This window comes from Zootoca vivipara, chromosome 1 (assembly GCF_963506605.1).
Source record: "Zootoca vivipara chromosome 1, rZooViv1.1, whole genome shotgun sequence".
NCBI lineage: Eukaryota > Metazoa > Chordata > Lepidosauria > Squamata > Lacertidae > Zootoca > Zootoca vivipara.
Genome location: NC_083276.1, coordinates 7,772,584 through 7,786,669, shown reverse-complemented (window position 1 = coordinate 7,786,669; position 14,086 = coordinate 7,772,584). Strand labels below are relative to the sequence as shown.

The following is a 14,086-nucleotide window of genomic DNA, read 5'->3' as shown; positions in this document are numbered from 1 at the left end:
TTAAGTCGGAATCTTTTGGGTATTTCTTTAAATATGGCCACTGTTCTTCCTTCGATGGTTAGGTTTTCATGTTTCTTCTTTTGAAGGATTTTATCTTTAAGAAGCATGGAATTTAAAAAAACCATGCAATCTCCTGGTCCTTTGATGTTTCGTGCTCTGTCTATTCTCACTCTATAGATCTTGTCCACATCCATCAATAGTTCTTCTTCTTTAACTTGCAACCATTCTGCCAGACCCTGGATTATTTTCTCCTCAATTTTCTCATTCGCTGTTTCCGGGACACCCCTCATCCTGAGAACCAGCTCCTTCTGCTTCATCTCAATCAGCGCCATTTGATCAGCCAAATCTTCTTGCATCTTCCTCAGTTTCCGTGTCTCCTCGCCTTCTTTTTCTCTAGATGTCTTTATTTCTTTGAATTCTGTGGTTATTTTCTTGATCGTTTCGTCCTGTTTTGTAACTTTCCCATGTAGATCTTTAACTGTTTTGTCCAGCTCCTTGTGCTTTCCATGTAATTCTTTCATTTGTCCAGTTAGTTCTGCGATCATTTTTGTATTGCCTTCAACTTTAGATTCCACAGAATCCATCTTGTCGTTTAAATGCACCAATTTTTCATTTAGAGTTCTGCTCATTTCCATAATCAACTCTTTAATGTCTGCCATTGTTTCGTTCTCATTTGGCGTTGGATTGGATTGTCTTCTTGTAGAGTTCCCTGCCGTTGTCACCGAGATTCCTTGCTGTTCTTTATATTTTCTTATAGGCATATTATTGTTTTCTATGTACCTAGTCTCTTTATTAGGTTTCTTCCTTTGCTATAGAATGTCCTTTCTTAGATTCACCTATTCCCACTGTTCCTACTTATCAGTTCTATTTACAGAGTCCCTTATTTGCTCCTTTTCTTGGGAGTCCCTTTTTCACCTTTAGCAACTCATTTTAATCTTGCAGTTTGTCTTAAGGGCAAGAGTTACTTTATAACTGTTAGTTTCACTTTCAAGACCTCAAAGTAACCTTACCCTGCACTGCTCTTGTTTTGTGGTCTTAGGCAGAGAGTTCGTTTGCCTCCTTATCAGAGTGTTAAGCAGCCCTGGCAGTTTGTAAATAAGTTCGTGATTAACTTCACGGAGCTCTCAGGGTTTGTCTTTTTCCTTCTGCACCACTAGTTGTCGTTCTAAAGTTTCTGTCTCAGGTTTTTTTCTTTCATTCACCTCCTCCTCCTCCTCCCCTCCTTATCTTCTCCTCGCGCTGAGACCGGAAAAGAACCCTTTAGAGTGATTTAAGTCTCCATTTTGGAATGGTTTTAATAATTATTTCACAAGCTGCTTTTTGGGCTTTCCCTTGCTATCGCGCCTCCCTTCTTCACCCCCTTCTTAAATTCCGTTTCTGGCGCTTCCTGCGATTTGACAGTTAAATTTACTCCTATTTTCACGGGGCTTTCTTTTGCAAGTTCCCAGCGATATATTAATGGTTCCTTCGACTTGCTTCTCCGCCCGTGGTCACGCACTTCAATTCACAAATAATCTTGTATACACTCACGGTTCGGTGCCTCTATAGTTTCTTAAGCCGAAGAGCTCTGGTGCTTTCTAGGCGAGCGGTTTAAGCGCCCCGACAGCAGATACTTTGTATCCCGACGCTTGGCTCCTCTCCACAGCTCTCACCTCTCTGGGTGCCGCTGCCGAGTTCTGCCGTTCCTGCGTGGTTTTTCTATCTTTCGACGAGTGACCCGTACCCTCGTCTTTATTTGGGAGGGGTTTTTTGGCGCTAACCCCCTCCAATATTGGTATTATCTGCTGTTTTATGCTCCGATGTCCACGGAGCTCTCCCCTGATCGCCCGTTCACTAGCGCACCGTCACCGGAAGTCCATCCGAACCAGAATCCTCTTTATTGGATTTTTAAAAATTCATCTATTTGTTGAATTCATATACCACCCCTATACCTGCAGGTCTCAGGGCGGTTCGCTGGATGCATTTAAGTGCACTGCTTAGTACCTGCAGCCGAGGATCACACCACAATGCCATATAAAGTGGACTCTCATCCATAAATTGTCTTATGCCATAAGGCAGTTGTGAGTCTTCAAGGTGCCACCAAGACCAGGGCAGAACTACCCACAGACACTTCCGAAGCCTTGACAGGTGCAAAGCAGGAGGAGTGTGAAGTATGCAACTTTCTTTTCATATCGTTTGAGAAACAACGTCCCTCCCTTTATTTCCGCTGGGACGGAGAATGCGCCAGCTTCTCATTCTTTTAAGGCAGGGTTAGGGAGCTGGATGTTGTTGAACTAAAGCTCCCATCATCTGGCCACTTTGACTAGAGCCGGTGAGAGACAGGAGTCCAGCAATGTTTGGTAAGAAGAATTCAGAAGAGTATTACGCAGCCCTTTAAAGACTATATACACTAAAACAAAGAAAGCCACATGCATTCTATCTTTAGTTTGAGCAGCAAACATCAGTGCATTAACTGCTGAGTGGGCTTTGGGGAATACCCAGTCTCTTATTGGCTTTGCCTCAATGGCTCTAGAGCACAGCAGTTTTCCTCTTCTCCCCCAGAATCATTTAGAAAACTGCCCACATTCCCTCCCCAAGACTTGTCCTCTATACTTTCCGCAACTACGTATATGGAATTTTGAAAACAGCTGTGCAGAAACGTGACTCGACAATTTAAAAGCATCACCTACCAATCTTGCCAATTAAATTCCCTGCGAGATTGACATCCTTCAACTTCTGCAGCGTACTCAGCCCCTGTAAACATTTGTAAGGAACAGTCTTCAGGGTCACGGAATACCTCAAAGCTTTAATAAATGTAGGGTTATTCCTGTCGGGGGACAGTGCTGATCACGGAATGGTGAGATTTTTAATCAATCAAGTTTAGTTCTTCAGACATGACATGTGCCAACTTACGTTAGCAGAACAAATGCTTTTGGAAATGTTAACATCAAACTGCACATCTAATATGCCGTGATAAATACATTCTGTGGCACTTCGAAAAGTAGCAAGTGGGCTCTTTGATAACAACTTTCAGAGGGAAAACAAAGAGTTTAGGTGGTTCTCTACCTCTTCACTAGCGCTCAACCATCTTGGGCAGTTTCTTGGGCTTAAATTTAGTCTAATGGCTTTCCTTAAAAGATTCCTGGGTGTGAGAATCCTCAGTTCTAGGCCCATAGTCTCCCCCTGCTACTGAACCACAGTTCACTGGGTTCTCTGGAAAGACAGAATGACAATTTAAAAAATCAGCTGAACGGTACAATCGTATATATGTCTACCCAGAAGTAAAGGTAAAGGACCCCTGGACGGTTAAGTCCAGTCAAAGGCGACTCTGGTGTTGCAGCGCTCAGCTCGCTTTCAGGCCGAGGGAGGCGGCATTTTTCCACAGACAGCTTTCTGGGTCACGTGGCCAGCAGGACTAAACCGCTTTTGGCGCAACAGAACACCGTGACGGAAACCAGAGGGCACGGAAACACTGTTTACCTTCCCGCCACAGCGGTACCTATTTATCTACTTGCACTGGTATGCTTTTGAAATGCGAGGTTGGCATGAGCTGGGACAGAGCAACGGGAGCTCACCCCATCACAGGGGTTGGAACCGCTGACCTCAGAAGTAAGCACCATTCAACTGAATGGGACTTACTCCAAGGTAATTGTGTATGTGATTTTATTGCATTTATATTACATGTTGCATTTATATGGCACCTTTTCTTCCATCATGGAACCTAAGGCAATCTATTTGTGGTTCATGGAAAGCCACTCATCCAAAGCACAAACCAGACCCAGGACTCCTTAACTTAAGCAAAGTGGTGGCCCCATGTGTCTTCAGACCGTACCCTGAGAGTCTGTAAACTACATGGCCGCAATCTGAATAAGCCTCCTTAAGTGAAAAACATTCTCTCGGGGTGTGCTTCCCCCCCACACTGACTGAACACAGACCATGGATTTCTCCAATCCCGGGCCCCCCAGAATCAAAAAGAAGATTGAGGTTTGGTAATATACACATGTCCAAGCTTCTGCCTCTGGTAAGCAGGCCTGGTATTATTTCAACAACCTGGAAAGCTTCTCTGATCCAGAGATGACAGTGGCAGAAATGAGGCAAAGCCTCTCTCAAGAGTAAAAAGGTAAGTCCAGTCGCAGACAACTCTGGGGTTGCAGCGCTCATTTCGCTTTACTGGCCGAGGGAGCCGACGTTTGTTTGCAGACAGTTTTTCCGGGTCATGTGACAAGCATGACTTAGCCACTTCTGGCGAACCAGAGCAGCGCACGGAAACACCGTTTACCTTCCCGCCAGAGCGGTACTTATTTATCTACTTGCACTTCGTGCTTTCAAACTGCTAGGTTGACCAGGAGCTGGGACCGAGCAACGGGAGCTCACCCCGTCGCGGGGATTCAAACCGCCGACCTTTTGATCGGCAAGCCAAGCCCAAGAGGCTTTAAACTGTTCTGTGTCTAGCCGAGATTGCATTGCTATGCAGTGACCATATGCATCTGTCACACGCTTTGCTCAGCAAGTTCCAGATCAATTAGCACACCTACAACTGAAATGAAGCTTCTCAACACTACCTGGGCAAACAGGACACAGGAGATGAATGTTGGCTGGGCCATCCCTGTACTAATGAATTGAATTTATTGGATTTCTATCCCTTCCTTTCACCCAAGGAGCTCAAGATGGTGTGCATTAGGCCTGGGTGATTTCTCGATATAGTGTCCAAAACCGGTTTGAAGTCTGTATCGTGATATTAGTTTCATAATTTTTGACCTGGAAATATATGGTGTGGGCGGGGTTGGTGGGTGTGCTTTGCAAATATCACAATGTGGGGGAAACCGTGAAGCCAACCAAAGCCTCTACAGAGCTCCATCCTTATATCAGACATTGTGATATATCAATATATCACAATGTTCAGCTGGTGATATATCGTGATGCTGAAAACCAGGTATTGCCCAGCCCTAGTGTGCAGGGTTCCCTCCTTCCTCATTTAATCCTTACAACCTTGTGAGGTAGGTCTGGAGGCAGTGACTGGCCCAAGGCCATGCAGTGAGGTTCATGGCCAAGTGGGTATTGGAACACTGGTCTCCCTGGTCCTGGTCCAAACTCTAAACACTCTACTGCCCTGGCTCTCAAGGACACCTATTCGAAGGTGCTTGTGGCATCACTGTGATAACATGCACAAATTGTCCTGCCCCAACCAGAAGAGTCAGACAGGAATTAATGGCCAAAACAAACAAACAAACAAACAAAACCCCAAGCTCACCTCTATTTCTCTAATCTGGTTCCCATTAAGCCAAACAACTTCCAGCTTTGTTAGCTTCTCCAGATTCTCAATAGTTGAAATCATGTTGCAGTAGAGGTAAAGCTTTTGCAACAAAGCACATCTTTGCAAACCATCGATCTTCTGAAAAGAAGGCAGCGTGCGTCATTTTTAAGCACCAACCAAGAAAGGGAGAGAAGTGCACACTTGAGTAAAATTACCTTGTCGGGGGAAATCCCACCAATCACAGGCCCACAAAGATGTTCCAGCCAGCCAATCAAACATGTTCTTTTCCAGGAAACTCAGTTCCCTTACCCCTTTCACCCCCTCAGTCTCTCCTCCCCCCCCCACACACTCCTGGACTTAAAAATGAGATGGAAAGCCAGCTGGTCAAACCACCCTTCCTTGCCCACTGGAAAATAAAAGGCTAAAATAAAAGCCTATTAAGCCCACTTACTGTCAAGCAGCATTCGGCCACCCATAGCTCTTTAAGTACCATACAGTACTGGAGATCAGAAATCTCTTGGATGGCCTGTCTGACGAGAACCAGCCTCGTTAAATTGGGGAAATGTGACAGGCCTACTATTCTGGGGTAGCCGGAGAAAAACATCTCCAGGCTCCTCACCGAAGATCCCTCTAGGTCAATTCTGTCGTAAGACAGTCCATTACAGGTACACTGGAAGAAGAGAGAGAGAGACACAACCACTGTTATTGACCTCCTTCTACATGATGTTAAGTCAAGCACATGCCAAAATGTGTCACTGCTGTCTTTGGCTATGTTTCCAGCGCCAACTTTCTTCGGATCACAACAAACTTACAACAGCTACTCATTATACAGTAGCCTAATCAGTAACTGAGGGCAGGGAGCTCCGAAGCCATCTAGTTTTCTGGTCTTTTATGCTAGGATTGGCCACGGGCAGCCCAACCTGGCCTTCACACATCAGAATGCAGTCATACCTCGGTTTAAGTACGCTTCGGTTTGAGTACTTTCAGTTTAAGTACTCCGCGGAACTGTCTGGAACGGATTAATCCACTTTCCATTACTTTCAATGGGAAAGTTCGCTTCAGGTTAAGTACGCTTCAGGTTAAGTAGGCTTCAGGTTAAGTACAGACTTCCGGAACCAATTGTGTACTTAAACCGAGGTACCACTGTATCATGGTGAACCGCCCTGAGATCTACAGATGAAGGGCGGTATACAAACGAATTAAATAATATAATGTGATCACAAATGACCTCCCACCGCTCTTAAGCATCTCAGCCACTTTTCTCCCGAAGCGGAGACAATCAGAAGACTTAGCAGCCCTTTAATTGCGTGAGCAACAAGTGAGGTTCTGCCATCTTTCTCCCATGATGCTCCTCAGCTGTTCACAAACCTTGTGTGTCAGACGGATGGAGTCCAGTGGGAATTAGCAGCTAAGGCTGAATTTAACTTGTGCTTAATTCTAGGGGAGCCATGTGTGAGGACCTTTCGCACCTTCCTTGGAGACCACAAACACACACACAGACATGAAAAAATTCCCATGTGATGGGCGATCCCAACAGTGCAATGTAAGAGGACTTCTGCTAAAGCAGTTCACACAGGGCTGGTGTGAGTTCAAATCAGAGTTTACACTGTTTATAAGAGTGGGCAGTATTGAGTGGATATCACAGGCAGCTTCTGTCAAGTTGGCTCTCCGCCTTTTAGGTACAATTTTTTGGGCGTGTGTTGCCACCTACTGAACACACATAAACATCTGAGGAAGGAGCATGTTTGTGCCTTCCTGCCCACAGACTGTCTCGCCAGAGTGGTGCATGCTCTGGTTATCTCCTGTTTGGACTACTGCAATGTGCTCTATGTGGGGCTACCTTTGAAGGTGACTTGGAAACCATAACTAATCCAGAATACAGCAGCTAGACTGGTGACCGGGAGTGGCCACCAGGACCATATAACACCAGTCCTAAAGAATCTTTACTGGCTCCCGGTATCTTTCTGAGCACATTTCAAAGTGTTGGTGCTGGCCTTTGAAGTCCTAAATGGCCTCAGCCCAGTATACCTGAAGGAGCGTCTCCACCCTCAGCACTTAGGCTGGACACTGAGGTCCTCCTCGGAGGGTCTTCTGCTGGTTCCCTCACTGCAAGAAGCAAAGTTAAAGGGAACCAGGCAGAGAAGAAGAAGAAGAAGAAGAAGAAGAAGAAGAAGAAGAAGAAGAAGAAGAAGAAGAAGAGGAGGAGGAGGAGGAGGAGGAGGAGGAGGAGGAGGAGGAGGAGGAGGAGGAGGAGGAGGAGGAGGAGGAGGAGGAGGAGGAGGAGTTTGGATTTGATATCCTGCTTTATCACTACCCGAAGGAGTCTCAAAGCGGCTAACAATCTCCTTTCCCTTCCTCCCCCACAACAAACACTCTGTGAGGTGAGTGAGGCTGAGAGACTTCAGAGAAGTGTGACTAGCCCAAGGTCACCCAGCAGCTGCATGTGGAGGAGCGGAGACGCGAACCCAGTTCCCCAGATTACGAGTCTACCGCTCTTAACCACTACACCACACTGGCTCTCTCGGGCTTTCTCGGTAGTGGCGCCTTCCCTGTGGATGTCAAGGAGATAAGGAACTATGGTATGCAACTTTTAGAAGGCATCTGAAGGCAGCCCTGTATCAGGAAGTTTTAGTCTGAGCCAAAAGGGCACTTCTCATGTTTCTTAGATGAAGGTCAAAGTACCCTGGACCTCAGGAAAAAAAACACTGTCAAATAAAATACTATACAATCAGTTGCAATAATAAATCAAAGAGTTACCAGCTCTTTAACTATTTCAGTGGAAGCAATCTGGTTTTGATTATCACTTTGGATCATCTTCTGAGCATTGCAGCTTAAAGGTCATAGCACAGGATCTAGACAGGAGAACAGCAAAATAATTATCTGCTGAGAAACCAGACACATAAATGTCAAAGCCACTGATCTTAGAATAAATGGGAGAGACAGTGCTCAAGAATGTTAACTTCCAGAGCCATCACCTTGATAGGCCCACATGAAACAGGCTACAGAACCAAGAGAAAAATTATGTATTTCAGGTTTGGGAATGCCTGTTTCCTTGGATAACACAAAAGTGGGGACAAGGGGGAGAATCTCCCCTCCCCTCCTGTCCCATCCGATTTTGCACCAGTTCACGTGTTCTCAGCTCCAGTTTAAGAAGCTAGCAGGGCCTGTGATTCAAATACAGTGGGGAATCAGTGTGGAAGAATAACTGGGAAGGGAACAGAACGGAACGGTTGTGGCTCAAACTTCCACAAGTCCTGCGGTTCTGCTTCACCTGAGTGCACTCAGGGGATGGGGGATGATCTCCAGGCACCCTACATGTGTCAGAGAGGACCAAGCAGCTACCTTTCTACATGCAGGGAGCTCTGTTCATGTGGAGAGTTGATTCCCAGCTTTCCTATCCCCTGGGTGGTGCGGGAGGTGGTATAGGGAAAGGATGGGAAGGAGAAGGACCATGTACTATATATTGCCACACCATCCTTATTTGCATCTGGAGAGGGGTGCCTCTGGGCCAGCTTCCTGCAGGCCCCAAACAGATGAACCATTTCCACTGAATCTCCTGGTATTTCTACATTTAGTTGGAAAGAGCTGCAGGGCCACTCAAATTGGATCAGGCAGAGGTAGGGGTGTTAACATTTCCACCCTATTCTATTTCCTCAGTCTAAGGTCACATAGGCACCATACATTTAAAACACATGGCTCCCCCCTCCATTTTTTAAATATTAAGCCGTAAAACAATAGTTAAAATAAATGAATACGCAGGACTCCATAGCAGCCCCCAACCTCTGGAATTCTCCACCTCATAAAGTGCATCTGTCTCTTCCATCACTGTATTTTGATGATCAGACTTTTTCATACAGTTCCCCCCCCCCAAAAAAAACTAGGCTATTATGTGTATCCTCCTCACTGTTAAATATTTCTCTGTGTGTGCATATACGGAGATTTTGATTATTTGCATTGTGTTTTACTGTTTTTTATTATATTCCGAGTATTCACAACTTTGGGGACCATGGGGAACAAAAAGCAGCATAAGAATGATTTAATGAAAAACAGGAGTGAGTTCAAACACAGGGGGTTGGACTAGATGGCCCTTGGGCTCCCCTCCAGTTCTACAATTCTCTGACTCTAAGGCATCAGATACACCTCTTTGGGGAGGGAGTTGCACAGCTTAGGCGCTGCCACAGAGAAGGCTCTATATTTCCTTCCAGTTTGCTTCCAGTGGATTCAAAGACACTGTGAAACAACTAGCACAGCGTCTAAGGATGTGAGATGCAAAATTCCTCACCGAAATGTCACACACAAAAACACCTGGCGACCTAAGGCACACAACTACTTTCCCTTGCCCCACCCACCAAAGAAATCTGCAATACAGAAATAACAGTGACACACCCAAAAGGCTGCATGCTATCACTATTATTAATAAAGCTAAAATTTGCAGTATATGGCAAACCTGGCGAGAACTTTAAAACAACAATATTCCAAAAGAACTTCCATTAAACAATCGAAAACAAAGGAGCATTCTTTAACAATATATTATGATTCCACACTTACAATCACTGACATGGATCACAATCTCCATTCATTCCGTCCCCTTCCGCCTCCTTCCAGCCACCTCAAACCTGAGGGTTTTGTTTTATATTTTATAAGGCCATTACAAATACTTTTAAGCAGCAAACTAAATCCCATCTTGGCTGCGAATCCTTGAAAACCTGCTCCATGCCTAGTGTACTTTTTGATGTGGTTTTTATTTTCTTTTTGTACCTTTATTTTCAAATCCGTTACGATTTATGTGGAAATGGTTCAGTTTGGCTGTGTGCTTTTCAATGCATTTTATTTATTGTTTATTGCTACTTATGTTTGTATTTATGTAAAGCTTTCTGCGCGGTGTAAGCCACCTTGAGCACAGTTGCAACCATGGAAAGTCAGCAATAGAAATAAAATGAGTTATGGACGCAGGTGTGGAAATCCGGTTTCAGGGGACACTAACCCCCCCCCCCAAAAAAACATGCCCCCAAAGTGCAGCAAAAATGCCCACCTTCTTTTCTACAACAGCTGCAATCCTAACCCCACTTACTCAGGAGTAACATCCACTTAAATCAAAAGGGCTTGCCTCGGAGTAGACATTTTAAAGTTTATTATACTTATTTATTACATCTGTACGCTGCCCTTCATCGGAAGTTCACAAAACATAAAGAAAACAGAAAATATGCAACACAGCAAAAGCAAAACAAGGCAGTAACCCCACATGGCCAGGATTATGCTGCAGCATCTCAGTTTTGTTTTGTTTTTTTAAAAAAAGAAACAGTGGGCTAAAGCGGGGTAACTAATCCGGGGTAAGAGACTTCATGCATGCTCTCCTAAGTTCCGGGGAGAAGCAACCCCTCTTTGCATAGGGCAAGGAAGAGGATGTGCAACGCAGCTACCCCATGGGAGGAGGAAATAGAAAGAGGGTAACAGCGAAGTCATTCCCTTCCCTCTCTCGGGCGGGGTGCCAGATATGGGGGAGGAAGGAGGTGCAAGGCTGTTGCCTAGCAACGGCAGGTAACCCACTCCTCCTCCCTGGCGGCCGCTCAACCTACCTGGAGCCCGGAGAGATGCTGGCTGAAGCCAGGCCGGGCTGTGTATAGTGAGCGGGCCCTGCCGTCGCCTAGGCAACACTCCTCCTCTCTCCCCGCCCGCTGCCTAGCAGCAGCCAATCAGCGTCGACGGGGAGGCAGGGGCGTGTGTGGCGTCACAGGGTTCCACGCACAGACTGGAAGGAATGAATGGAGCGGCGGGGAGGAGCTTCCATTCAACCTCCCTTGCCGCTCTCGTCCGAAAGGGCGCGGTCTTACCTGAATCCTATGGGACAGGTGTTCCGGGCAAGTGGGTTTGAAGGTCTGGAGCAGGTTCATTAGAAGGGAAATGCAGGCAGGTTGCAATGGGGTTTGTTTGAGGCGTTTGTTTTGTTTTTGCTCCCAGAGGTAAAATTATTATTATTATTATTATTAATATATTTGTTTATACACCGTCTTTGAGCCGACGGGACTCAAGGCGGCTTCCAGGCAAAAGCAAGACTCGCTAAAAACAGCCATAAAAACAAAAAACAAGCAAGCATTAATATAATTAAAACTGCATAAATCAATAAAATCTCAGGCAGCCTCTGGCAATTTTTTTCCATTTTATTTTTGTTGCATAAAATTGGTTGTTAAGAATAAACCACAAAACTCAAAGTGGTTTACAAAGAGGACAAAGTGATGAGAACAGAAGCCAGCAGTGGTGGCCTTTGCCAGCCTTGCACCTTCCATACTGCCTCTGACAGTCACTGATAGCCTTATTCTCCTCCATGAATTTGTGTTATTCTCTTTTACAGGTGTCAAAGTTGGTGCTCATCACCGCCTGCCATGGGAGCAAATTCCATTGTTAAAATACTTCTACACACAGCACATAATTAATTCTGTCCTGAATCTCGCAACATCCTGCTTCATGGGATGACCCTGAATTGTAGTACAGTGGTACCTTGGTTCTCAAACGCCTTGGTACTCAAACAACTTGGAACCCAAACACTGCAAACCCAGAAGTAAGTGTTAAGGTTTGCGGACTTTTTTCGGAAGCCAAACGTGCTCCATTTTGAGTGTTATGCTTCCGATTTGAGTGCCACACTTCCGTTTTTAATGTTATGCTGAGGTCTGTCTGTTTTTGCTATTTATTTTGCGTTTCTGTTTTTGCGGCTTTTTGTTTTGTTTTTGTGACTCTGTGGAACCCAGTTCAGCTACTGATCAGCTACTGATTGATTGTGTGACTGCAGTACATCGTTTATTGTTTTCATTTTATGGAGCAGTGGTCTCGTTAGATAGTAAAATTCATGTTAAATTCATGGGGATGTTTTTAAAAGTCTGGAACGGATTAATCCATGTTGCATTAATTTCTATGGGAAAGCGCGCCTTGGTTTTGGAACACCTTGGTTTTGGAATGGACTTCCAGAACGGATTAAGTTTGAGAGTCAAGTACCACTGTATTATGAATAAAAACGTCTCTCTACCCACTTTATTCACACCATGCACCATCTTACACACCTCTGTCATGTTCCCTTTTATACATCTCTCCCCCCCCCCCAATTAAAAGGTCCCAACCGCTGCGACCTTTCCTCATCGATTTTGGTTGCCCTTTCCTGAATCTTTTCCAACTCTACAATATCCTTACCAAGGCAAGTTCTGGTCACTTAGGTGTGAGCATGCCCTGCTTAAGTCCATAGGGTTTACTCTGAGTAAGTGTGCATGGTTTTGGGGCTGGTGGGAGTTGCTTTCCAAAATATCTGAAGGGCACCAGCTTGGGGAAGGCTGCTCAGGCAAAAGGACATGCTCACCAGGAGCTCTTCCTCCCTTCAGATGTGAGAAGCGAAGCTAAGCTGCACATTGCCCAGCAGTACTTTTACACATCGCCAGATGTCACTGTTATTCACACATTGCATCTCCTGTCCATTTTCGTGATTTGCCTTGCAAGTTCCTCTATCCCTTATCAGTAAATCCTTTATTGTGCTCGTACTAAATTAGAAGTGCACAATAAATGCTTTGCCTTAGCATGCACTGCTCATGTGCTCCCAGCCATAGAATCATAGGGTTGGAAGGGACCTCAAGGGCCATCTAGTCCAACCCCCTGCAATGTGGGAATCTCAGCTAACACAGCCATGACAGATGGCCATTCAACTTCTGCTTAAAAGCCTCCAAGGAAGGAGAGTCCACAATCCCAGGGCAGACCATTCCACTCTGTTATTATACAGTATTCTTATAATTCCAATGTTCCACTTTATTATCCCACTGCTCCACACTATTATTATATTATAATAATTAATAATATCTTTTTTTGTGTCACACAGGGCCCCAGAATGGGGCTAGATCACATAGGTGCCAACTTTGCCCTAGGGTCTGGGCCAACTCCCCAGGGGGCGAGGTCCCTTTGCCCCCCCAATAGGATATTTGAGGGGACCGCCGCCCCCCAAAGTTGATGGGCATTGCCATTCAAATAGTGTGCATGCACCGTGTCATGTGATCAGTTGTGCTTACTTGCTGCCCCCCCCCCGGGCAATATTTACTCAAGTTGGCACCACTGCTAGATCAAGAGCATTGTGGGCAATTAAAAGATCCAGCCACTTAGTGCTGAGCGAGGGAAAGAAGACAAGCTTTTAAGGCGAGGTGAGGGCAGCCAAAGCAGGCATTTGCAGCGAACCCTACAAGGACAATGAGATCCTCAGAGTTGCCCAGGATTCCAGGTGGTGATGTTGTCCCCGGGCAGAAGCAAATCCTCACCCCTATATGAGAAGCTACACCTGCCAATATTCCCCCTCCTATGCAGCTGTTAAAGCAGGGGGCCTGTCCACTTTGCATCTCATCATTGCTGGGGTGTCACTGTGCTAGCATTGTGCTGGCCTGGGGCTGATGGGAGTTGAGGTCCAAAATAAGTGGAGGGCACCAGGTTGGCAAAGGTTGGTGCAGATGAATGAGACAATGGTGGGAATCAACATGTTCCATACAGTTTAGGCTTACCCTGTTACAAGGGGTTGGACTAGATGACCCTTGGGCTCCTTTCCAATGCGACAATTCTTTTAAAATTTATTTCAAACAAAATTTTATTAAAACATTTTCATAATACCATATGATAAAAGAGAATGATCTTAATAAAAGCTGAGAATGAAACAGAAAAGAAAACGCTAAGAGAAAAGGAAACAAATAGAAGAAAATAAGAAAATAAAAGGGATTTCTGATTTTTCCATCTGTCGGCTGCATAAAAGAAATTATTCAAAATATTCACTCTAGAACAGGCATCCCCAAACTGCGGCCCTCCAGATGTTTTGGCCTACAACTCCCATGATCCCTAGCA

The 14,086-nt window shown here is 45.3% G+C and overlaps 1 protein-coding gene across 1 annotated transcript in view; it reads right to left on the bottom strand.

Moving 5' to 3' along the window:
- The window catches only part of LRRC9 (leucine rich repeat containing 9), a 78,107-nt gene extending 67,241 nt beyond the window's left edge, over positions 1 to 10,866 (bottom strand). The window contains exons 1-5 of the mRNA XM_060271210.1: positions 10,810 to 10,866; positions 7,991 to 8,085; positions 5,685 to 5,903; positions 5,231 to 5,371; positions 2,670 to 2,733 (exon numbers count right to left, since the gene is read on the bottom strand). Of these exons, the coding sequence (XP_060127193.1) occupies positions 2,670 to 2,733; positions 5,231 to 5,371; positions 5,685 to 5,903; positions 7,991 to 8,047 (481 nt within the window). The 5' untranslated portion in view covers positions 8,048 to 8,085; positions 10,810 to 10,866. The remainder of the gene's footprint in view (positions 1 to 2,669; positions 2,734 to 5,230; positions 5,372 to 5,684; positions 5,904 to 7,990; positions 8,086 to 10,809) is intronic.
- Between the last annotated feature and the right edge of the window lie 3,220 nt (positions 10,867 to 14,086).